Source organism: Leptodactylus fuscus, chromosome 10, assembly GCF_031893055.1.
Source record: "Leptodactylus fuscus isolate aLepFus1 chromosome 10, aLepFus1.hap2, whole genome shotgun sequence".
In the NCBI taxonomy this organism is placed as follows: domain Eukaryota; kingdom Metazoa; phylum Chordata; class Amphibia; order Anura; family Leptodactylidae; genus Leptodactylus; species Leptodactylus fuscus.
Window position 1 is genome coordinate 88,711,417 of NC_134274.1, and position 25,995 is coordinate 88,737,411.

At 47.5% G+C, this 25,995-nt stretch overlaps 2 protein-coding genes across 2 annotated transcripts in view; both read left to right on the top strand.

The window, feature by feature from the left end:
* Positions 1 to 15,575, top strand: part of RAD9A (RAD9 checkpoint clamp component A) — a 77,128-nt gene extending 61,553 nt beyond the window's left edge. The window contains exons 4-11 of the mRNA XM_075257599.1: positions 3,381 to 3,495; positions 5,664 to 5,763; positions 6,362 to 6,471; positions 8,221 to 8,327; positions 8,472 to 8,536; positions 8,966 to 9,064; positions 11,847 to 12,054; positions 15,172 to 15,575. Coding sequence (XP_075113700.1) covers positions 3,381 to 3,495; positions 5,664 to 5,763; positions 6,362 to 6,471; positions 8,221 to 8,327; positions 8,472 to 8,536; positions 8,966 to 9,064; positions 11,847 to 12,054; positions 15,172 to 15,255 — 888 coding nt within the window. The 3' untranslated portion in view covers positions 15,256 to 15,575. The remainder of the gene's footprint in view (positions 1 to 3,380; positions 3,496 to 5,663; positions 5,764 to 6,361; positions 6,472 to 8,220; positions 8,328 to 8,471; positions 8,537 to 8,965; positions 9,065 to 11,846; positions 12,055 to 15,171) is intronic.
* Positions 15,576 to 24,589: 9,014 nt separating this feature from the next.
* Positions 24,590 to 25,995, top strand: part of CARNS1 (carnosine synthase 1) — a 28,323-nt gene continuing 26,917 nt past the window's right edge. Inside the window, exon 1 of the mRNA XM_075257595.1 lies at positions 24,590 to 24,902. The gene's annotated coding sequence lies outside the window, so the exon portion shown is untranslated. The remainder of the gene's footprint in view (positions 24,903 to 25,995) is intronic.

Consider the following 25,995-nt stretch of genomic DNA (forward strand, 5'->3'; position numbering starts at 1 on the left):
TTGCCTCTTCTGGTGTTGTGGACGTGCGTCTTGATGAGGCTGTGCAGGGTGTAGATATGGTCTGTGGTGCGGTGGTTTGGCATGAACCCTGCTTGGCTCTTGCTGAGGACCCCGTGTTGTGTGAGGAAGGTGAGGATTCTGTTATTGATGATGCTGTTGAACAGTTTCCCTAGCTATGTGCTGCTGACGCAGATCCCTCTGTAGTTGGTGGGGTCATATTGGTCCCCATTCTTGTAGATGGGGGTTATGAGGCCTTTGTTCCAGTCTTCGGGGAAGTGTCCAGCATTGAGCACGAGGGTGAATAGCTTTGCCAGTGCCGCGTGTATTGCTGGAGGGCTGTATTTCATCATCTCTGGTAGGATGCCGTCAGGGCCACTGGCCTTTTTGCCTTTCAGCAGGGCAATTCTTTCCTGTATATCTTTTATGGTGATTGGTGAGTCCAGAGGGTTCTGGAAGTCTTTGATGACTTTCTCCATGTCCCTCAGTTTGGTGATTATCTGTTGCTGTTCTGGAGTTAGTTCTTCTTCTGGGATGTTTTTGTAGAGACCTCTGAAGTAGTTGAGCCAGATATTGCCATTTTGGATGTGGAGAGAGTTTTTCTTGGGCTTTGTGCCCATGTGGTGCCAGGTCTCCCAGAATGAGCTGTCCTGGAGGGAGTCCTCTAGTTGCTGGATTTTGTGGGAGAGGTATCTCTGTTTCTTCTCTCTGAGGGTGCCCTTGTATTGCTTGCATAGATTGCTGTAGGCTTCCCTCACCTCCTTGTTGTTGGGGTCCCTGTGTTTTTGGTTGGAGGCTGTTCTTAGGGTATGGCGTAGTGCTCTGCAGTCACTGTCGAACCATTTGTGGGACTGTTTGTTGGTTTGTCTTATGGGTTTGGTTGGTTTCAGGCCTGCTAGTTCTGCTGTGGTCTGTAGGATGTACTTGAGATCCTTCACAGCTCTGGTGACTCCCTGTTGGTCTGGCTGATAGGTGTTTGTATGGAAGTTTGTGAGCAGTGTCTTGATTTCGGGTCGGTTGGTTGCGTTGGTATATTCTATGGCCTGGTGGTTGGCCCATGTGAAATGTCTTGGTAGGTTGTAGAGGCCGGACTGTTGGGGCTCATGTGTGGGTGTTTTGTTCCTGGTTCTCATGTATAGTAGGATCTGGTTGTGGTCTGATAGATGGGAGTCAGGGGCGATTGTGAAGTCTTCAATGTCTGACAGGTCTGCGTCTGTAATGGCATAGTCCACCACGCTGTTGCCCACTTGAGAGTTTAGTGTGAAGCGTCCTCTGGGATCGCCTGTGGTACGTCCGTTTATTATGTACAGTCCTAGGCTTCGGCACATGTTCAGCAGTTGTCTCCCACTCTTGTTGACAATTCTGTCTTGGCTGTTTCTTCTTGTCTGTGTGGGTTCTGGGTGGTGGATCTCACTACCGTGCGTATGTGGGTTGTCGTCCGGAGGCAGGTAGTCTATCTCTGTGCCTGTCCTTGCATTCAGGTCTCTGCATATTAGTACTCTGCCTTTGGGTTGGAAGTGGACGGCTTCCCTTTGTAGGACCTCGTAAGTGTCGGGGTGGTGGTAGGGGGACCCTGGTGGGGGCATATATACTGCACAGAGATAGATGTCCTGCTGGCCGCTGAGGATGGAGCTGCTTATTTTTATCCATATGTGATTAGTTCCACGTTTGGTAGCTTTTACGTGTTCTTTGAGCTCCTCCTTGTACCATATTAGTATGCCTCCTGAGTAGCGGCCATGTTTGGTGGTCTTATTTTTCTGGGCGGGCACTGAGAATTCCTTGTAGCCCATGGGTGTTAGGGACTCGTCATCTGCCCGGGTCCATGTCTCTAGGAGGATTTGACCCAATCCAACTCCCCCCCCCACCCACCCACTTTACTAGCTTTGGCAATGCCAAATACCTATTCGGACGTGCCAATAAAGCATTTTTTGATTTGATTTTGATTTATATCATACACCTATACTATATTCCCTATATACATATATCATACACCTATATACTATATACCCTATATACATATATCATACACCTATATACTATATACCTATATACATATATCATACACCTATATACTATATACCCTATATACATATATCATACACCTATACTATATTCCCTATATACATATATCATACACCTATATACTATATTCCCTATATACATATATCATACACCTATATACTATATATCCTATATACATATATCTATACACCTATATACTATATACCCTATATACATATATCATACACCTGTACTATATACCCTATATACATATATCATACACCTATATACTATATACCCTATATACATATATCATACACCTATACTATATTCCCTATATACATATATCATACACCTGCTGAAATTTCCCCAAGGTGGGACTATTAAAGGATTATCTTATCTTATATACTATATACCCTATATACATATATCATACACCTGTACTATATACCCTATATACATATATCATACACCTGTACTATATTCCCTATATACATATATCATACACCTATATACTATATGCGCTATATACATATATCATACACCTATATACTATATACCCTATATACATATATCATACACCTACACTATATTCCCTATATACGTATATCATACACCTATACTATATACCTATATACATATATCATACACCTATATACTATATTCCCTATATACATATATCATACACCTATATACTATATACGCTATATACATGTATCATACACCTATACTATATACCTATATACATATATCATACACCTATATACTATATACCCTATATACATATATCATACACCTATATACTATATACCCTATATACATATATCATACACCTATATACTATATACGCTATATACATGTATCATACACCTATACTATATACCTATATACATATATCATACACCTATATACTATATACCCTATATACATATATCATACACCTGTACTATATACCCTATATACATATATCATACACCTATATACTATATACCCTATATACATATATCATACACCTATACTATATACCTATATACATATATCATACACCTATATACTATATTCCCTATATACATATATCATACACCTATATACTATATACGCTATATACATGTATCATACACCTATACTATATACCTATATACATATATCATACACCTATATACTATATTCCCTATATACATATATCATACACCTATATACTATATACACTATATACATGTATCATACACCTATATACTATATACCCTATATACATATATCATACACCTATATACTATATACCCTATATACATATATCATACACCTATACTATATACCCTATATACATATATCATACACCTATATACTATATACATATATCCCGGTATCGTCTCTCTCTCTAGTCTGTGTTGAGCGTCTTCCGTTCTCTGGCGTCTCTGGAGAAGACTGTGGAGAAATGTGTCATCAGACTGAACACGGCCAGCAGCCGACTAGTCATCCAACTCTTCTGCAAGTATGGTCGGTATATACTGTATATGGTGTGTGTGTTCTGTACATAGTGTGTGTGTATATTATGGGCAGTGTATATAGTGTGTGTATGGTGTGAGCACTGTATATACTGTGTGTATATTATGGGCAGTGTATATAGTGTGTGTATGGTGTGAGCACTGTATATACTGTGTGTATATTGTGTGTATACTGTGTCTGCTCTGTGCATAGTGTGTGTGTATATTATGGGCAGTGTATATAGTGTGTGTATGGTGTGAGCACTGTATATACTGTGTGTATATTGTGTGTATACTGTGTCTGCTCTGTGCATAGTGTGTGTATATTATGGGCAGTGTATATAGTGTGTGTATGGTGTGAGCACTGTATATACTATGTGTATATTATGAGCAGTGTATATACTGTGTGTATATTGTGTGTATACTGTGTCTGCTCTGTGCATAGTGTGTGTGTGTATATTATGGGCAGTGTATATAGTGTGTGTATGGTGTGAGCACTGTATATACTGTGTGTATATTATGGGCAGTGTATATAGTGTGTGTATGGTGTGAGCACTGTATATACTGTGTGTATATTGTGTGTATACTGTGTCTGCTCTGTGCATAGTGTGTGTGTATATTATGGGCAGTGTATATAGTGTGTGTATGGTGTGAGCACTGTATATACTGTGTGTATATTATGGGCAGTGTATATAGTGTGTGTATGGTGTGAGCACTGTATATACTATGTGTATATTATGAGCAGTGTATATACTGTGTGTATATTGTGTGTATACTGTGTCTGCTCTGTGCATAGTGTGTGTGTGTATATTATGGGCAGTGTATATAGTGTGTGTATGGTGTGAGCACTGTATATACTGTGTGTATATTGTGTGTATACTGTGTCTGCTCTGTGCATAGTGTGTGTGTATATTATGGGCAGTGTATATAGTGTGTGTATGGTGTGAGCACTGTATATACTGTGTGTATATTATGGGCAGTGTATATAGTGTGTGTATGGTGTGAGCACTGTATATACTGTGTGTATATTATGGGCAGTGTATATAGTGTGTGTATAGTGTGTGTATACTGTGTGTGCTCTGTACATAGTGCGTGTATATTATGGACACTGTATATACTGTGTGTATATTATGGGCAGTGTATATACTGTGTGTATGGTGTGAGCACTGTATATACTGTGTGTATATTATGGGCAGTGTATATAGTGTGTGTATGGTGTGAGCACTGTATATACTATGTGTATATTATGGGCAGTGTATATACTGTGTGTATATTGTGTGTATACTGTGTCTGCTCTGTGCATAGTGTGTGTGTGTATATTATGGGCAGTGTATATACTGTGTGTATATTGTGTGTATACTGTGTCTGCTCTGTGCATAGTGTGTGTGTGTATATTATGGGCAGTGTATATAGTGTGTGTATGGTGTGAGCACTGTATATACTGTGTGTATATTATGGGCAGTGTATATAGTGTGTGTATGGTGTGAGCACTGTATATACTGTGTGTATATTATGGGCAGTGTATATAGTGTGTGTATGGTGTGAGCACTGTATATACTGTGTGTATATTGTATGTATACTGTGTGTGCTCTGTACATAGTGCGTGTATATTATGGACACTGTATATACTGTGTGTATATTATGGGCAGTGTATATAGTGTGTGTATGGTGTGAGCACTGTATATACTGTGTGTATATTATGGGCAGTGTATATAGTGTGTGTATGGTGTGAGCACTGTATATACTGTGTGTATATTGTGTATATACTGTGTGTGCTCTGTACATAGTGCGTGTATATTATGGACACTGTATATACTGTGTGTATATTATGGGCAGTGTATATACTGTGTGTATGGTGTGGTCAGTGTATATACTGTGTGTGCTCTGTACATAGTGTGTGTATATATAGAGCAGGGGTAGGGAACCTTCAGCTCTCCAGCTGCTGTGAAACTACAACTCCCAGCATGCTCCATTCACTTCCATGGGAGTTCCAAGAACAGCAGAGCCAGTATGCATGCTGGGAGTTGTAGTTTTGCAACAGCTGGAGAGCTGGACGTTCCCTACCCCTGATATAGAGTATAGCATAGACAGTATATGTATATATGTAGTACACACAGTGTATACGGCGCCCCCTATATCACACTTATATTCGGACACTTTTCCCATCTTCTTCTTTTTCAGGAGTTACAAAAACCCACAACTTGTCGTATCAGGAGTGCGAGTCCCTGCAGGCGGTCTATAACCCCGAGCTGTGCCCCAATGTGCTGCGAGCGCAGGCCAGGTAAGAGCAGGAAGGTGGCTGTCACTGCAGCGCCCACTACTGGCCATAGGTGCTGTGACACACATAGAATACCTACTAATCCCATAAACCTGGTTTTCCCCATTTAGAGAGTCATCTCAATCCCAGCCCTGCAATCCCACGGTGGCCCCAGAGAAGTCGTGACTAGCCAATTTCCTCTATTGTGTCACATAATTTAGCGTCTGTAACAACTTGTACAAAAACATAACACAGCGCCGCCTATGTCCACAGGTGGTAGGTGGTATTACATCTCCATTCCATTTACTTCCAAGATGCTGAGCTGATATAAGTCACAACCCATGGACAGGTGTGACACTGTTTTTGGAAGGAGGCAGCCATGTTTGTTTGTAATCTTGGACATCCCCTTTAAGAGCTGCACAGTTTTCGCTGTACCTATAGCTCTATGACCTGAAGCGTTTGCTTGCAATGAGGTGTGTGACGGAAGAATACAGGTCTGGCCCATGCACTGTATTGTGACTGGGGCTGAGCCGCAGTACCAGACTCTGCCTGTGGATAAGAGCGGCGCTGTTTTCTGATGTTGGACCTTTAGTCAGTTGTACTTGTGGCTTCTGTCCTGTAGGCTGCTCTCGGACGCCGTGGTGCACTTCCCCGTGACGCTCGCAGAGGTGACGCTGAGCGCGAGTCCTTGTGGAAAGGTGACGCTCAGGAATTATGTGGAGGAGGAGACAGGTGAGAAGAGGAAGCGCGGCATGTGTGTGGTGGGGACTAAAGAGGGAAGGTGACGTCAGGTGGCTCAGAGGGGTAAAATTCACTACGCACACTGACTCATCATACTGTAACGGGGCGGCCCACGGGTATCATCCATGTGCCTGTTGTCAGTGTTAGATAGTGAGGAGGAGGCTACCAAGTCTGTCACCTGACCTCTGGGGTCAGTAATAGCAGAGGAGTGAGAACCAAAATAACGGAAGCCGAGAAAACCGTAACCGTAGTTTAGTCGCATTAACCGGCTCCATATTTATTGGTGTGGGCTAAAAAAAATAATATTGTCCTCCACCTTTCCTTTGAAAATGAGCCTGTGTGTAGTGTAGTGTAATAGTAGTCAGGGATGCAGTAGTGTAATGTTACGGTATAACATACCGACAGCTTTATTGTAAAGTTATGTGCTCCCCTCCAGAGCACTGACCTCCTCTCTGATGCTCACAGTCTTCCCTATATGAACAGGAGGTCACGCTCCCAATACAAGTCTATGGACGTCAGCTTGAGACTCCAGTAGATTTGCATTGTAAGTCTGGCCTTCTAGTCACACACTGTGTGGATCAGAGTAGCAGAGAGAAGGTTAGTGCTCAGGATGGGAGCACATAACTTCACAATAAAGCTGTGTGTGTTTTTTTTTTACTCTCTCCCTGTTCAAAAATGAGCCTGTGTGTAGTGTAATAGTAGTCAGGGATGCAGTAGTGTAATGTTACGGTATAACGTACCGACAGCTTTATTGTAAAGTTATGTGCTCCCCTCCAGAGCACTGACCTTCTCTCTGATGCACACAGTGTATGATCAGGAGGCCAGACTGTCAATGCAAGTCTACTGGAGCCTCCAGCTGACTCCCATAGACCTGTATTGTGAGCGTGACCTCCTGTTCATATAGGAAACAGTGAGAGGAGCTCGGGAGGGGAGCACATAACTTCACAATAAAGCTGTGTGTGTTTTTTTTTTACTCTCTCCCTGTTCAAAAATGAGCCTGTGTGTAGTGTAATAGTAGTCAGGGCTGCAGTAGTGTAATGTTACAGTATAACTTACTGACAGCTTTATTGTAAAGTTATGTGCTCCCCTCCAGAGCACTGCCCTCCTCTCTGCTACTCTGATGCACACAGTGTATGATCAGGAGGCCAGACTGTCAATGCAAGTCTACTGGAGCCTCCAGCTGACTCCCATAGACCTGTATTGTGAGCGTGACCTCCTGTCCATATGGGAAACACTGAGAGGAGCTCGGGAGGGGAGCACATAACTTCACTATAAAGCTGTGTGTGGTTATTTTACCCTCTCCCTATTCAAAAATGAGCTTGTGTGTAGTGTAGTCAGGGATGCAGTAGTGTAATGTTACGGTATAACGTACTGACAGCTTTATTGTGAAGGTATGTGCTCCCCTCCAGAGCACTGCCCTCCTCTCTGATGCTCACAGTGTTTCCTATATGAACAGGAGGTCACGCTCACAATACAGGTCTATGGGCGTCAGCTGGAGGCTCCAGTAGACTTGCATTGACAGTCTGGCCTCCTGATCATACACTGTGTGCATCAGAGAGGAGGGCAGTGCTCTGGAGGGGAGCACATAACTTTACAATAAAGCTGTCAGTAAGTTATACCATACCATTACACTACACACAGGCTCATTTTCACATGGTGAGAGGGGCCAATACAATTATAGTGTGTGGTCCTCGGGGTGCGGACAGCTTTCAGTCTGTACTCCCTCCTCTTCTTCTGCAGATCCCGGTAAAGCGATGCTGACGGAGCTGTCCCTGAGCAGAGAGGAGTTCCTGGACTACCAGCTGCAGGAGCTCAGAGAGATCACCTTTTGTCTACGTGAATTCAGGGTGAGAAAAACCACTACAACATGGGGTTAAGTTCTACCTAACCCGAGAGGCCGGGGTGGCTTTCCTCAGATGGGGTCCATCAGTCTGGCCTGGGGATCTGCAGCTTCAGACATGGTGGACGTCACTGTATATTTTTGGTTTCAGGGTCTCCTGGCTTTCGCAGACTCCTCGGGTCTCCCAATCTCCATACACTTTGATAGTGCCGGCTGGTGAGTCCCTGGACGTTGTACTTGCGGTGACTGACGGGGGGCGCTCATGTGTCGGATGAGGATTCTTATACTTTGTGAATAGGTCAGCAGGGAGTTAGTAGCCGGGTGACTACGGGAGCGCTTGGCTTGTAAAGGTTCATGGGTTTTGTTTTCCTTGTTTGCAGAGTTCTGACCTTGACGTGTGTGAGGTCACATGATCTGTATGTGGATTGTCCATGTATGGGGCTATTAAAGGGGCGGTGCTGGGCAATCTATTGTAGACCTAGCGGGGGACGCCGAGCCGTTTTGATGGTCTTAGTTGACAAATTGCCAGAGCTGCCATAGAGCTGAATGCAGACAGTTTGGTGTCGCAGCCCTAAGCACCTCTGTGGACGTTTCGGTGCTTCCGTTTCCTCGGTGCTGCTCACAGTCTTTGTTTTCCTCTCCTAGTCCGGTTGTATTCGCCGTGGATGACACCGTCCTGGAGGCCCACTTTGTACTCGCCACTCTCTCCGATGCCGATCCCGCCGCACAGTCCCAGGACCGCAGGTACTTTATCTCTATAATCCTGACCCCTTTAACCCTTTGTACCTGCAGTGAATATTTCTCAGACGACCTCTCGGACAGATTCCTCTATGAGCAGGATTATTTTTTTTTTTTTAATTATTTCCCCCCCCCATATCAGCCTGGCTATGTGAGGGCTTGTTTTTTGCTTGACCACTTGTATTTCAGAGCTGTATACTCCCTTCTCTATCCATTATTACTACTACTGGTTTATTTACATGAAACTCTGCCAGAAGTGACTGTAAAATAGCAAATAGCTCAGAAAAGCTCAATAGACCATAAGATAGAAGATACTGGGACACTGGGATAGAAATCCAGGATAAGATGCAGATCACATAGAAGAAGAGAAAGCTCAGAAACAATTAGGAAAACTGTCTGACTAACATCCCATCTACAATAAGTCAGGAGTAGTCAGACTCTCCGTACATGCACGGTGAGCGGTGATAAGCTGCAGACTCCTCTCTGTGCAACGTGGAGACCTGGAAAGGCTGGAAAGGGAGACGTCCATGTGCACTGTGCACAGCAGAGCTGGCTGTGTGTATGTATGTACAGGGTGTGCATGAATGTATAGGTTTACTTCAGTGTGGATGTGTGTGAGCTGTGTGTGTATATATGTAATGTGTGTACAGCAGAGCTGGGGGGTCCATAGAGTCTCATCTTCCTCTTAGTTGGTGACCCCTATATGGGGGATGGGGTGGGTGGTTTGGGGTATAACAGTCTGCGGAGTCTCATCTTCCTCTTCGTTGGTGACCGCTATATGGGGAGGTGGGGGTGGGGTGGGGGCGGGGCGGGTGTATTGGGATAAATATAACAGTCCGTGGAGTCTCATCTTCCTCTTATTTGGTGACCGCTATATGGGGAGAATATGGCGGGGGGGAAGTGGGTGGTTTGGGGTATAACAGTCCGTGGAGTCTCATCTTCCTCTTCGTTGGTGACTGCTATATGGGGAGGTGGGGTGGGGTGGGGCGGGTGTATTGGGATAAATATAACAGTCCGTGGAGTCTCATCTTCCTCTTAGTTGGTGACCGCTATATGGGGAGGTGGGGGTGGGGTGGGGCGGGTGTATTGGGATAAATATAACAGTCGGTGGAGTCTCATCTTCCTCTTCGTTGGTGACTGCTATATGGGGAGGTGGGGGTGGGGCGGGTGTATTGGGATAAATATAACAGTCCGTGGAGTCTCATCTTCCTCTTCGTTGGTGACTGCTACATGGGGAGGTGGGGGTGGGGGCGGGGCGGGTGTATTGGGATAAATATAACAGTCCGTGGAGTCTCATCTTCCTCTTATTTGGTGACTGCTATATGGGGAGGTGGGGGTGGGGTGGGGCGGGTGTATTGGGATAAATATAACAGTCCGTGGAGTCTCATCTTCCTCTTCGTTGGTGACTGCTATATGGGGAGGTGGGGGCGGGGCGGGTGTATTGGGATAAATATAACAGTCCGTGGAGTCTCATCTTCCTCTTCGTTGGTGACCGCTATATGGGGAGGTGGGGGTGGGGCAGATGTATTGGGATAAATATAACAGTCCGTGGAGTCTCATCTTCCTCTTAGTTGGTGACCGCTATATGGGGAGGTGGGGGTGGGGTGGGGCGGTTGTATTGGGATAAATATAACAGTCCGTGGAGTCTCATCTTCCTCTTAGTTGGTGACTGCTATATGGGGAGGTGGGGGTGGGGCAGATGTATTGGGATAAATATAACAGTCCATGGAGTCTCATCTTCCTCTGGTTTGGTGACAGCTGGACACGTATTGGGCAGCGATCTCCACAGTGGCCTCTTCTTCTCCCAGTAGGATGTAGAGTTTCCTCTTCTCCCAGTCTGGGATGTGGGCAGAGAGTCTTTGGTAGTAGACGTCCCTCACAGCTGAGTATTTGGTGCAGTGTAGCAGGAAGTGGGTCTGGTCTTCTAGGGCCCCCTGGTCACAGTGCTGGCACAGTCTCTTCTCCCGTGGCTCTGCCACACTCAGAGTATATATATATATATATGTGACTATTGGGGAGGAGCCTCCTCGTGTTTTATCTTTGTTTTTTATAAGCTGTAATTTTTATGGAAAGGTTTTTGTGTGAGAAACCATAAAAGAGAACAAATAGAAGAGGCGCGGCGCGGGGGCGAGACTAACCGCCATGTCTCCGAGTAATAAGGAAGACGGAATAGGTGAACCCCAAGACACGAGCACACGCAGTGCACGGTAATACCACCGTAATACACTAACACGCCATCCACACGCCATGACCCGGAATAGCCGAGAACACGTCTGAGCGACACGAGATAGAAACCTCTCCAGACTGTGTGTAAGGGTGAGCGCAGGAGATAACACGACATGACCCACGCCCAAGGGATCCCGTCATCAGATACACAAACACTACCCCGGACACGGTCTCATACACGCCGCTATTCCCGTCACGTGTGTTCATGGCCATAGGCAGCCGTAGTCTGCAGCCGACTCATTCAGGTCTATGGGAGGGGGAGGAGCTAAGCTGTGACATCATCTCTTGTCAGTAGTGATGTAATGATGGGTGTTATCTTCTATTGTAATCCTGCCTGTGATGGTAATGAGGTGACTGCTGCAAAGAAAACCCCAACAAAATGGGCAAGTGTTGGTCTATTATTAGGTTTAGTGGTCAGAGTTAGATAGATAGATAGATAGATAGATAGATAGATAGATACAGGTCCATCTGCCCGGCCTGCCAGGTGTCAGAGGTCGGACTCCTTCTTCTCCGAGGGGCCCGTGTAGTAAGGGTTAATGAACCTCTCTTATTGCCCCGCCAGACCGTGCTTACCAAACGATGAGGACGATTTCCTGGGTGACGACCTGGACTACATGATCGCGATGGAAACCACTCTGGCCGGTCCTCCTTCTCCACCACGTAGTCCCACGTTCAGTCGGCCGGTCCCTACACCTGAAGAACGAGACGTAACATCAGGAAGTGACGAGGAGGAGGAGGAGGAGATCCCCGGGACACCGCCCAATAAGAAGGTAACGTCGTGTCCGCCCCCTAGTACCAGATCAGCGCCACTGAGCCACGGCGGGGGGCCACCTTCTGTCATGGCACCTTCCTGCTACCATACTGTGATGGGTAGATGGGCACCACCGACATCACATACATGTGACATGTGCCTTCTAGTCCACGCTAAAGAACACGGCGCGGCCTAACCATGGGGCCAGTCTCACGTCACGGCCGCCATTATCTACGGTCTTCACCGCCTGATCTAAAACCATGTTTAGTGGACGGGCCGGGATCCAAGTGTGGAGATGACAGAGGAGACCACGAGGCCACGTGTCAGAGAGCAGCAATAAAGGGATCGGCGGTGTGTATATATATATATATATATATATACTATATACCAGACCGGAATGAGGGTTTTTTTTATCGTTCTCTCCCTTTGTTATTACACAAACACTTTTATTATCCACAGACCATAAAGGTGCTTAAAGGTGAGGTGCACGGCTGCGAATGTGAGATACGGGAGAGGGCGAGATACAACATATAACACCAAGAACCAGGCAATTATTACAGCAATGAGTTTAACCCCTTCCTGAGATGCGCCGTAATAGTACGGTTCAGCACCCCTAGGGGGTCTAATAAATGAAAAAAAAAAAAAAAAAAAATATTAAAAAATATAAAAAGTATTAAAAGTTCAAATCCCCCCCTTTCCCTAGAACACATATAAAAGTAGTTAAAAACTGTGAAACACATACATGTTAGGTCTCCCCGCGTCCGAAATCGCCCGCTCTACAAATCTATACAAATATTTTTCCTGTTCGGTAAACGCCGTAGCGGGAAAAATAGTCAAAAGTGCCAAACCGCCGTTTTTTCACGGTTTTGATTCTGATAAAAATTTGAATAAAAAGTGATGAAAGCAATAACATTTCCCGAAAATGGTAGAACTAAAAAGTACATCCGGCCCCGCAAAAAAAGACGCCCTATACATCCCCGTACACGCACGTATAGAAAAGTTACGGCTGTCGGAATATGGCGACTTTTAGAAAAAAATTTTTTTAACACAGTTTTGGAATTTTTTTAGGGGTCAAAATGTAAATAAAACCTTATACATGAGGTATCCCCGGAATTGTACCGAAACACAGAATACAGGGGACAGGTCATTGTGGCTGCACAGTGAACGCCGTAAAACCAAAGCCCGTAAGAAAGTCGCAGAAATGCATTTTTTCTTCAAATCCACCCCATTCTGAATTTTTTCCCTGCTTCCCAGTACATTATATAGAATAATTAATGGCGGCATCATGAAGAAAAATTTGTCCCGCAAAAACTAAGACCTCATATGACTCTGGGAGCGGAGAAATAAAAAAGTTATGGGGTTTAGAAGGAGGGGAGTCAAAAACGAAAATCAAAAAATGCCATCGGCGGGAAGGGGTTAAGGACCAGAGACCCCCGGAGCCCGTACATGAGACTAGACCCCACTCACACGATTCTGTAACCCTCGCAGCCCCTTTATACCATAAGAAATAAGAGTCCAACATTCACCCCATAAACCCGGCACATAAAGAATCCTCCTATAGAGCCTTGTACTCCAGCAGTGATGGGACGCCGCACCTGACACACCCGGAGACATACAGATGTCCTGGTGGGATCAAACAGTGGTCAGTGCGAAGAGGTAAAACCTTCACCGGCTCCGAGCACTTGCAATAGAGTTACTAGCCACGTGTACATAACATCCTACTAAAACCCTACAATCCCGTACAGTTGCATCTACGGCTGCCTCCGTATTCAGCTGGTTCTGACCTCGGGGTATAGGAGAAGTTTTGGGGGGTTTCCTTGAGGTTGCTCGGGGTCAGATGGTCTTTTAGGGACTATTAAAGGATTATCTTATCTTAGCCCTTCTGTAGGTGTGGGAAATTAATTTCTTTAATACAGCATGGTGCCGGTGTTTGGTAACTGCAGACTTTCCCCGTTTGTGTCCCGTCGATTACGAGTTTCCGTTGCTACTTTAGCTCTTGTATATGGAGGCCGCTTTCATACAATCCTGTTGGCCGCGCTCCCGGGCACACGTCAGACTAATGTTTCTCATAGAACCGCTGTGACCTTATTTGACTTTGTTTGAGAATCCTCGTCCGTGGTACAGCTCCGTCTCCCCCTCTATATGGTGCGTTCCGGAGGTTCTGTGCTCTCAGTTCTGGAACGGTTTCATGAGACGCATTACTCGCCATACCCTCGGGCCTCCTCCACCAAACCACCTTTAGTTTCTCAATCCGTTTCTCCCCCTTTTCCCTCCTTTCTTCCAGACCCATTTGCACCCCTCACTGCCCAGTCTATTGACTTTCGTCTCTGCAAATCGATCTCACGATTATGAAGCGCACGAGCCGCGTCCACTGCCATGTTTGTCGCGCCAGATAATTTTATTAAGGAGTCAGATTTACAGCAAATAAGCGTAGTATTATAGAGAGAGGTAGACGAGGCTGCGGAGATCTGTGAGGGGCCGAGGAGTCGGGAAAATGGCCCAAAACAGACTCATCGCTCTATAGCACAGGGGGCGCTCACACGTGTACAGGGCCTGAGCTACTTATAAATGATCTACTGTGTGGGCGGGGCCTGGGTCTGCTGTGTGGGCGGGGCCCACAAGTCTAACAAGACTGGGCGGGGCTTAACAAGTCTAAAGGGCGGTGCCTGCTCTGATGCAGACGTTCTAATTGGCTCAGAGCTCACATGGCACTGCCCGGGCACCCAGCACAGAGCCGACACCACCGCCCGCAGCACAGACCCCCAACCTGGAAGGCTCCTCCCCTCGGCCGATTGGACAGCGGGGGTGCGTCATCTCCCGGAGCTGCTGCTGCTTCTGTCCCGTGTGTCTCGGCGGAGGGAAGACTCCGCTCCGCTGCTGAGACGCGCTCCCCGCTCTCCAGTCTGACACGGAAACTAGACGGGGCTGCGCTCCAGGGCCCCGCCCACACCTGCAATGAACGCTTCTGGATGCGTCACGTGATCGACCCATACTTCCTTCGCGATCGACCGGTAGATCCTGTTATCATAGGGGACCAAATGTGAGAGTGTCAGCCATAAAGGACCTAGCAGTATACATATATACCATGGGAGTGCGATATATTAACGACTTATCTTATCCATTTCCTACCTTTTAGTTCCGCTCTTTATTCTTCGGCTCCGTCATCAAAAATTCTGGGGGGATGAAGCAAGAAGTTCTGGCAGAAGACAGTGATGGATAACGTCGTGCGTGAACCCTCCGCGTGGCGAGTAGTCGGCCCCGTCCACAATCCAGACTCCACCGCCGGACATGACACTGCTCTGTCCTTGTCGTCCTGGATATGACGTCGCAGCGAAGGGTCATCGCGCAGAATGGCTCGACGCTTGGAGATGGCGGAGAATTGTGGGGCAATGCAACAAAGATACGGGAGATGGTCCAAACTATATAGACTCCATATGCGGCCTCTTCTTATTGGTCGCCGTGTGCTTTGTGTAGGTATTTTTTAGCCTATGGTTGTCCTTGTAAATTGTTGGTCTTTATCATAAATAAAGGTGCCCATCATGGTCGTCACTATGAGGAGTGTTCACACTGGACTCGCCCAGCACTTTTTGTAGTCAGAGAGTACTGCAGTTCAGGCGAGGTGAGGCAGCTGCCTTAGGCGGCACTTGTTGAGGCGGCGGAGATTTCAGCATTGTATTAAAAAAAAAAATTCTTACTTTTTTCTCTAAACTAGCCCGAGACAGGCCGCTCTTAAAACAAATCTGAGCTGCCCTGTGCTGGGCGACGATGGTAAGACGTCATCACACCCCCTGCGCTGAGACGTCTTATGTGCGGCCGGGGGAAGAAGAGGAGGCGGCAGCAGTGGTGGCTACAATGGCTGTTAAGGAGTGAAGTGCTTGCTGTGATCACTGGGAAGATGGGACTGCTGTGACTAATATGGAAGTCAGGTGGGGGAAACGGACATCACTGCTGGGGAAGTTGAGAGGTGTGAGGGTTAATATGACCCCTGAAAAGCTATCTAGGGCACTAGAGTGATATTCTGCCCCCCTGTACTAACATTAAAGAGGGCCTGTCAGTAGGTGGGATATCCATCATCTGATCGGCGCCGTCACCCCGACCATTGTGATGTTTTTTTTATCCAAATCCATTCAGCCATTCCAAAGATATAAGCTCTGTTAGTGTTGATACAAGTTAGGGTATATTAGCCAAGTAGGCGGTACCGCTGAGGTTCCTCTGGGGCGGGGCCTCTGGCAATAAAAAGTTTTATATCTGTGGAATGGCTGAGTTGATTTTGATAAACAATACACCAAAAAACTCAGGATGACGGCGCCGATCAGATGATGGATGTGATTTGGGCCTTTCACAGGTGGTGACGGGTTCTCTTTATAGTGATATTGGGTTGTGTGGATTGTGTCTGTGTACGATACATAGGCCAGGTTTCCCCACTGACTACAGCTGACCAATGGGGGGCACATTGTGACTCTTCTAAGAAAGGGATTGTCCACAGCGGAGCCCTCCTTTAACAATAGACGTTCACTGCTCCTTGTGAAGTATGGGAGTTTCCAAACAAACAATCGAGTCTTGGTAGATAAAAAGAAATCCAAGAAAGTTTATTGTAGAAAGTCCAAGAAAAAAAAAAACCTAAAATCTCCAGTGTGTACAAGACAATCCTGACGTCTCGGGCCGTTGCCGTCCTGCAGATCTTCACTATGTTGGCCCTGTTTGCTGTGTTTATATTCATTTCCCATAATCCTCTGCAGCGCTCTCTATAAACAGCGGAGTTCTTGCAGACGTCTCTCTTATCAGGTGAGGTCGGGGCAGACGCAGACACTCCCTGCTCCACCACTACAGGTAAGTCATCCCATCCCTTATATTATATCAGCGTTTCCTTAGTGTTAGTAGATTGTTCCTAGATGGCAAAAGCAGAAAGATAAGAAAGATAAGAGGGTGAGGGGAGACAAGAAAGGAATAAGAAGTAGTGATAAGACATTCAGACAGACCCGGGGAACTCAAGGGCCACAGCCAAGGGTACAAAGAGGAAAGTGGAAATCATTGTACCTCTTCACTGTCCTCCTGGGATTCTACAGATACCCCAAACTGTGCTGAACGTCACCTCTGCCCCCCCCCCCCCCCCCTTATACCACACCAGCAGGCACTGACAATGTCCTGGTATTTATTGCCACTTCCTTTTTTCTGTAGCTTTTCCTCTAGAAATCTATTGATCCTTCTGTTCTTATCAGTCCTGGCATTGTATATCCAGGGTCAGTGACAGCCATGTGAATGTGACTATGCTGGGTATCAGTAAATGATGGATCTGCTGACCATAACCTATCTATCTGTATGCAGGGCTGGGGTGATATGCTGGTACTGGTGACAGTAACCTATGTATCTGCAGGGCTGGGGTGATATGCTGGGTCTGGTGACAGTAACCTATCTATCTGCAGGGCTGGGGTGATATGCTGGTTCTGGTGACAGTAACCTATCTATCTGCAGGGCTGGGGTGATATGCTGGTTCTGGTGACAGTAACCTATCTATCTGCAGGGCTGGGGTGATATGCTGGGTCTGGTGACAGTAACCTATCTATCTGCAGGGCTGGGGTGATATGCTGGTTCTGGTGACAGTAACCTATCTATCTGCAGGGCTGGGGTGATATGCTGGTTCTGGTGACAGTAACCTATCTATCTGCAGGGCTGGGGTGATATGCTGGGTCTGGTGACAGTAACCTATCTATCTGCAGGGCTGGGGTGATATGCTGGTTCTGGTGACAGTAACCTATCTATCTGTATGCAGGGCTGGGGTGATATGCTGGTTCTGGTGACAGTAACCTATCTATCTGCAGGGCTGGGGTGATATGCTGGTTCTGGTGACAGTAACCTATCTATCTGCAGGGCTGGGGTGATATGCTGGGTCTGGTGACAGTAACCTATGTATCTGCAGGGCTGGGGTGATATGCTGGGTCTGGTGACAGTAACCTATCTATCTGCAGGGCTGGGGTGATATGCTGGGTCTGGTGACAGTAACCTATCTATCTGCAGGGTGGGGGTGATATGCTGGTTCTGGTGACAGTAACCTATCTATCTGCAGGGTGGGGGTGATATGCTGGTTCTGGTGACAGTAACCTATCTATCTGCAGGGCTGGGGGGATATGCTGGTTCTGGTGACAGTAACCTATCTATCTGCAGGACTGGGGTGATATGCTGGGTCTGGTGACAGTAACCTATCTATCTGCAGGGCTGGGGTGATATGCTGGTTCTGGTGACAGTAACCTATCTATCTGCAGGGCTGGGGTGATATGCTGGGTCTGGTGACAGTAACCTATGTATCTGCAGGGCTGGGGTGATATGCTGGGTCTGGTGACAGTAACCTATCTATCTGCAGGGCTGGGGTGATATGCTGGGTCTGGTGACAGTAACCTATCTATCTGCAGGGTGGGGGTGATATGCTGGTTCTGGTGACAGTAACCTATCTATCTGCAGGGTGGGGGTGATATGCTGGTTCTGGTGACAGTAACCTATCTATCTGCAGGGCTGGGGGGATATGCTGGTTCTGGTGACAGTAACCTATCTATCTGCAGGACTGGGGTGATATGCTGGGTCTGGTGACAGTAACCTATCTATCTGCAGGGCTGGGGTGATATGCTGGGTCTGGTGACAGTAACCTATCTATCTGCAGGGCTGGGGTGATATGCTGGGTCTGGTGACAGTAACCTATCTATCTGCAGGGCTGGGGTGATATGCTGGTTCTGGTGACAGTAACCTATCTATCTGCAGGGCTGGGGTGATATGCTGGGTCTGGTGACAGTAACCTATCTATCTGCAGGGCTGGGGTGATATGCTGGTTCTGGTGACAGTAACCTATCTATCTGCAGGGCTGGGGTGATATGCTGGTTCTGGTGACAGTAACCTATCTATCTGCAGGGCTGGGGGGATATGCTGGTTCTGGTGACAGTAACCTATCTATCTGCAGGGCTGGGGTGATATGCTGGGTCTGGTGACAGTAACCTATCTATCTGCAGGGCTGGGGTGATATGCTGGGTCTGGTGACAGTAACCTATCTATCTGCAGGGCTGGGGTGATATGCTGGGTCTGGTGACAGTAACCTATCTATCTGCAGGGCTGGGGTGATATGCTGGGTCTGGTGACAGTAACCTATCTATCTGCAGGGCTGGGGGGATATGCTGGGTCTGGTGACAGTAACCTATCTATCTGTATGCAGGGCTGGGGTGATACACTCACCGGCCACTTTATTAGGTACACCATGCTAGTAACGGGTTGGACCCCCTTTTGCCTTCAGAACTGCCTCAATTCTTCGTGGCATAGATACAACAAGTTGCTGGAAGCATTCCTCAGGGATTTTGGTCCATATTGACATGGTGGCATCACACAGTTGCAGTCGCAGATTTGTCGGCTGCACATCCATGATGCGAATCTCCCATTCCACCACATCCCAAAGATGCTCCTCTATTGGATTGAGATCTGGTGACTGTGGAGGCCATTGGAGTACAGTGAACTCATTGTCATGTTCAAGAAACCAGTCTGAGATGATTCCAGCTTTATGACATGGCATTGCATTATCCTGCTGAAAGTAGCCATCAGATGTTGGGTACATTGTGGTCATAAAGGGATGGACATGGTCAGCAACAATACTCAGGTAGGCTTTGGCGTTGCAACGATGCTCAATTGGTACCAAGGGGCCCAAAGAGTGCCAAGAAAATATTCCCCACACCATGACACCACCACCACCAGCCTGAACCGTTACCGATACAAGGCAGGATGGATCCATGCTTTCATGTTGTTGACGCCAAATTCTGACCCTACCATCCGAATGTCGCAGCAGAAATCGAGACTCATCAGACCAGGCAACGTTTTTCCAATCTTTAATTGTCCAATTTCGATGAGCTTGTGCAAATTGTAGCCTCAGTTTCCTGTTCTTAGCTGAAAGGAGTGGCACTCGGTGTGGTCTTCTGCTGCTGTAGCCCATCTGTAGCCTCGTAGTTGGACGTACTGTGCGGCGTTCAGAGATGCTCTTCTGGCTACCTTGGGTGTAACGGGTGGCTATTTGAGTCACTGTTGCCTTTCTATCAGCTGGAACCAGTCTGGCCATTCTCCTCTGACCTCTGGCATCAACAACGCATTTCCGCCCCCCACAGAACTGCCGCTCACTGGATGTTTTTTCTTTTTCGGACCATTCTCTGTAAACCCTAGAGATGGTTGTGCGTGAAAATCCCAGTAGATCAGCAGTTTCTGAAATACTCAGACCAGCCCTTCTGGCACCAACAACCATGCCACGTTCAAAGGCACTCAAATCACCTTTCTTCCCCCCCATACTGATGCTCGGTTTGAACTGCAGGAGATTGTCTTGACCATGTCTACATGCCTAAATGCACTGAGTTGCCGCCATGTGATTGGCTGATTAGAAATTAAGTGTTAACGAGCAGTTGGACAGGTGTACCTAATAAAGTGGCCGGTGAGTGTATCTGCAAGTACTGCGGTGATGTGCTGAGTCTGGTGACAGTAACCTATCTATCTGCAGGGTTGGGGTGATATGGTATTACTGGTGACAGTAACCTATCTATCTGCAGGGCTGGGGTGATATGCTGGTTCTGGTGACAGTAACCTATCTATCTGCAGGACTGGGGTGATATGCTGGTTCTGGTGACAGTAACCTATCTATCTGCAGGGCTGGGGTGATATGCTGGTTCTGGTGACAGTAACCTATCTATCTGCAGGGCTGGGGTGATATGCTGGGTCTGGTGACAGTAACCTATCTATCTGCAAGGCTGGGGTGATATGCTGGGTCTGGTGACAGTAACCTATCTATCTGCAGGGCTGGGGTGATATGCTGGTTCTGGTGACAGTAACCTATCTATCTGCAGGGCTGGGGTGATATACTGGTTCTGGTGACAGTAACCTATCTATCTGCAGGGCTGGGGTGATATGCTGGTTCTGGTGACAGTAACCTATCTATCTGCAGGGCTGGGGTGATATGCTGGGTCTGGTGACAGTAACCTATCTATCTGCAGGGCTGGGGTGATATGCTGGTTCTGGTGACAGTAGCCTATCTATCTGCAGGGCTGGGGTGATATGCTGGGTCTGGTGACAGTAACCTATCTATCTGCAGGGCTGGGGTGATATGCTGGAGTCTGGTGACAGTAACCTATCTATCTGCAGGGCTGTTTCCAAACCTTTCCCACCTGGGACAGAAGAGTTTCCTTGGTTTGGTGCAGTTGGTTGCTCTGCCTGTTTTATGCCCCCACAATATAATGTTCTCCCCCAATTGCCCCCACAGTATGACGTCTCTCCCGTGCACCCACACTGACCTGCAGGGGACATTAATGTTTAATGAGTTGAATCTGGGACATACCGACCGGGATCACGGGACAAGACCTGGAATCCGGGACTGCCCCGCTGAGTCCCGCACGGTTGGGGTATGAGTAAATCACTGCACCCTGGACAACCCCTTTAAGGTGAATGGATGCAGTACCACACACAACCTGTGCACAAGATACGGCAGACTTCTCTTTTATCTTGCGCGGCGCCATGAAGGGACTTGATAGCAGACTTCTGCAGCGCTGCTTGTTGGGAGCGGAGTTCAGTGTGCGCCGCCCTGTAGGTCAATATCTTGTGCGTCATTTATGATATTTAACCAGTTATTTCCTCGTTTTGATGCTTAATGGTCCGATCATTATGGGCCGGGCTGAGCTCCGGCCTCTCCTGGACTCCATGTTGACACGTCGGTGGATGGCGCGGTTCTCCTCTGCACTGGGATCTCCATGGGATAATCTGACGCCGATTCCACCTAAGATCGTCGGAAACCCGCTGGGCGCCCAGTGAGCCCCATTATAGTCCATGGGGTCTACCAGTAGCCACTTGTTAAGCAGAGAGGTCCTGTCTTTTGGTCTCTGAGTGCTAGTGTGAACCTTGTGCAATGGTTGTGACCTCCATCACTTCTCTCCGGGACTCTTCATGTTTCTGGAGATCTCAGGACACTGCGATGTAGCCGACACCATAACATCCAAGCAGTGGGATTCTGGGTGTCGGACCCTTGCCCTCTCCTACTGATGTCTATGCCTTATGGATGAATGTCCAAAAAGTGACAACCTCATAGAGAGGTCTGGAGGTCCCACATAAGAGGAAAGTGCGCCCGGCCCACCGGCTTCAGCAACAATGGTCTTTCCCTCATATTTTATGACTGGAGGAGGAAGGATCGGGCATGTTGTGTTTTATTCTGCCCAATCCCAGAAGTGTTTAGTGACAACTACATCCCCTCTCCTCATTGAAAACAATTGCAGAGCTGAGTGTGCAGTTGCATTGGGAAATCAGGAGGAATAGCTGTCAGCGCTTAAATGGGTTTGGAGTCTCCTGACTCTCTCCTAATAGATGATGAAAGGATCAGGCATGTTGGGTTTGATCGTGCTCAGTCCTAGAGCTATCTGGCGACAGTCTTCTCTCCTTTGCACGCTTGGAGCTGAGCATGCATGTGTATGGGGGAGTCAGGAGGAATAGCTGTCAGCTTTTAAATGGGTTTGGAGTCTCCTGACTCTCTCCTAATAGATGATGGAAGGATCAGGCATGTTGGGTTTGATCGTGCTCAGTCCTAGAGCTATCTGGCGACAGGCTTCTCTCCTTTGCACGCTTGGAGCTGAGCATGCATGTGTATGGGGGAGTCAGGAGGAATAGCTGTCAGCTCTTAAATGGGTTTAGAGTCTCCTGACTCTCTCCTAATAGATGATGGAAGGATCAGGCATGTTGGGTTTGATCATGCCTAGTCCTAGAGCTATCTGGTGGCAGTCTTCTCTCCTTTGCACGCTTGGAGCTGAGCATGCATGTATGTGGGGGGAGTCAGGAGGAATAGCTGTCTACCAGTTGAGCATTCAGCTGCCTCCCATTGAGGGTGTATGTATGGGCACGCTCTCCTTTTGTTGACCCCTCTCCAGTTGTGCGTCTGGCATTGTTTTCCTTCCACCCACGGTAAGAATGTTTAAGAGATATGACGGTCAGAAATCAATGGCCGTATCGCACAGTAAATAACCCGCACCCTGTGCGCTTACATGCTAAGCCCTGCATTGTACCAGGCAGCCTTGGCTAACTACAAATCCACCCAAAGCAATCACAGCCGGGGCGAGCCCTGCCAACTTATATGCTGCAAATAAAAATAGCTCCCAAAAACTCTGCCCGGACGTCAGCGGGGCCGATATTCCATATAAAATATAAAAATATATCCCACGCGTTCACATCCAGGCTTCAGACCACAGAGGACAAAACTTCTTCTTCTGCTCCTTGCCAAATGTGCGGCATGTCCCCAAGTGCCCGTCCTCTCCTCCCCTGGCGGCACTACTGACACATGCCTGGTGCTTTGTCTCTGTGCCCTGGTGCCTGCCAAGTACCCAGAGAATACAATGCAGACCCTGAAAGGTGCCCGTACACCTGCCATAGCTGTCGTCAGCCCCTTCTCATTATACCCACACGTGTTCTCAGAGGGTAATAAAGGGCCCCTTCATCGTGTGGATCTGCAGGGGCCCCGGAGGTCGCACCTTTACCATTGATGTCTGGACACAAATTTTTGTTTTTTTGCAGCATTTGCTCCTTCAGTCTCCAGGATTAACCCTTACTATTCTATAGCGATTCCCCCTGACATGCTGGATATCCCATCCTGACAACTGACAACCCCTTCTTGTCTGGCCAGTGCGCTCCCGGAACTCGTCTCTCTATAGGTCACTTTAGCACCTTATGTGTCGGTCGTGTCCAAAAAGGAGGAAAGGCCAACAAATTTAGTGCCCGAATGGGGTGAGGCCGTGTCGCCAAAGGGCATGGCCACAACCCAACGGGGCTTGAATTTTTCTGCTTTGAGCTACGTGCACCATTTTCTTGGGCAGCAATACCGCCACGTTGGTGAACCTATTAGATCCTTCCTTAGCCCCGTACTATGGCAAACCTTGTGACTTCTCAGTCCTCTCCATCTGTCCGGTATACATTGGGACCAAACATGGTGGATGGGAAATAGCAAACAATAGTCCTAGACTACTGGCCCACATGGGGCCCCAAAACATCCCCCGTTCGATTTTGCAAGGCTTCATCTTCCTGTTTAGGTTCTGCACCAGTTTTTAGTTTTTTTTGGCTACAATTGTCTCAAGAAGACACAATGGCCCTGACGTGATGAGCACCGGCGTGAAAGGGCCCTTTAATCGAGGGGCCAAGCCATACAAACGTCCTTTATGTCATGTTGTGACCGTGGAAGGGGCGAGTGCCCTTGTTTGCATATAATGTCCAGGAATGTAGCGGGTGACCGAAGACTTGTCAAAGCTTTGTGTGTGCTGCGAGCACAAAGGACAAGATGTGGGCTGTGCAAATCAGCAGCCGGCGCGCTCCTATCTGGCGCAGCATGGTACGGGGTGTGCGCGCTATCGCACCGGACACATAACAACTTCTTTCATCCCCATACGCAACACAAACTGCTACAACTTTGCACAATCCAAAAACACTGAATTTTTTTTCTCGTTATCGTTTGGGTTTGATTTGGGTTCCATGGTGGACACTTGGGGGCAGGCGACGGCCCCGGACATGAATGGCGGCCTCTTCCATGTACCAACAGCTGGGTTTGTGTTTTTTTGTACAGGAATAGCAGAGGCGAGCGCAGCACTGGGTGTAATGGAATAAGTTCCCAATATCACATCCGTATGATTGATGGGCACGGCTGTGCTGTTGACCCGCTGATATGGCCCTGGCTGAGTGACAGCTGGGAGCAGCTCAAGTAAAGCCTAACAGGGAGGGAGCGGGCGGGGGAGCAGGATTTAAAGAGACGTCCTAATCCCCTGGAGCTCTCTTTGTGCCTGCCTATCTCGTGCCGTCTCGCTGTACCTGCCGCTACTCCTGCGAGGACACTTAGAGGTGAGAACTTACATTTCTATACACAAGATCCTCTCCGGAAATTTGCAAATGTTGGGGCCAAGACCTGGATTTTTTTTCCCTGGGTTTTTTGACTGTCTTTAGTTTTTGGTGCTTTATTAATTGGGGGCGGCAATGTTGTATCCGTACATAGCAGGGATAGCGTGGGATTACAGGGAGGGGGGACACGATCAGGGTCTCGGGGCTGTTGTAGAGACTGTGGACGCTCCAGTATAGGACAGCTATAGGGGGTGGTGTTTGTGTCCGTACATACGTACTACGGTGTACGAGGCACGGACTACGGAAAGTTCCTTGTGTTTCTACGACGGCGTCTTAAGGGGTTTTCTTCCTTTTCGATGCTTCATGGACATTGCAATTATTTATAGGTAGTAATCCTTGTAGCCCGAGACGTCTCAGCAGACGGACAAGGTGCCAACTGGCAGGAATCTCTGGCTGAGGACACAAGACCGTCCGGTATATTCTCTGCTACAGAAACTTAAAGCTCCGACAAACTCTCCGAGACTTCGTCACTTTGTGTAATCTCGGGGGGTTTAGCTCGGGACGTGCCAGGGGGTCTCTGTTGTATTTTCTGTTGTCTGGAAGGGATTTGTGGGGTAAGGCTGTGTTCACTTATAATGGAGTACAACAGCCACATCCGTTGCTGATGGGTCCAGTGAGGTCCGTTACGGTCTCTGTATATTCTGACTTTTGGAAAGTTCCATTCACTAGTGTGTTATTAATATTTACGGGGAGATTACAGGATGGAAAGTCCTTATAGTGACCATATAGCTTGGACTACACTGCCTGTATCCAGAGACCCCGACCCTCAGTATCATGGTGGTCTATGATGCTGCGAGTCTCTGATAGACTATTGTCCTGTTCTGTATTCGGCCATATTCCCTGGATTTATAGTTGTCCATGATGCTGCGAGTCTCTTCCTCCACTGTCCCGTTCTGTATTCGGCCATATTCCCTGGACTCCTAGTTGTCTATGATGCTGTGAGTCTCTTCCTCCACTGTCCCGTTCTGTATTCAGCCATATTTCCCGGACTCCTATTTGTTTATGATGCTGTGAGTCTTTGCTTCTACTGCCCTGT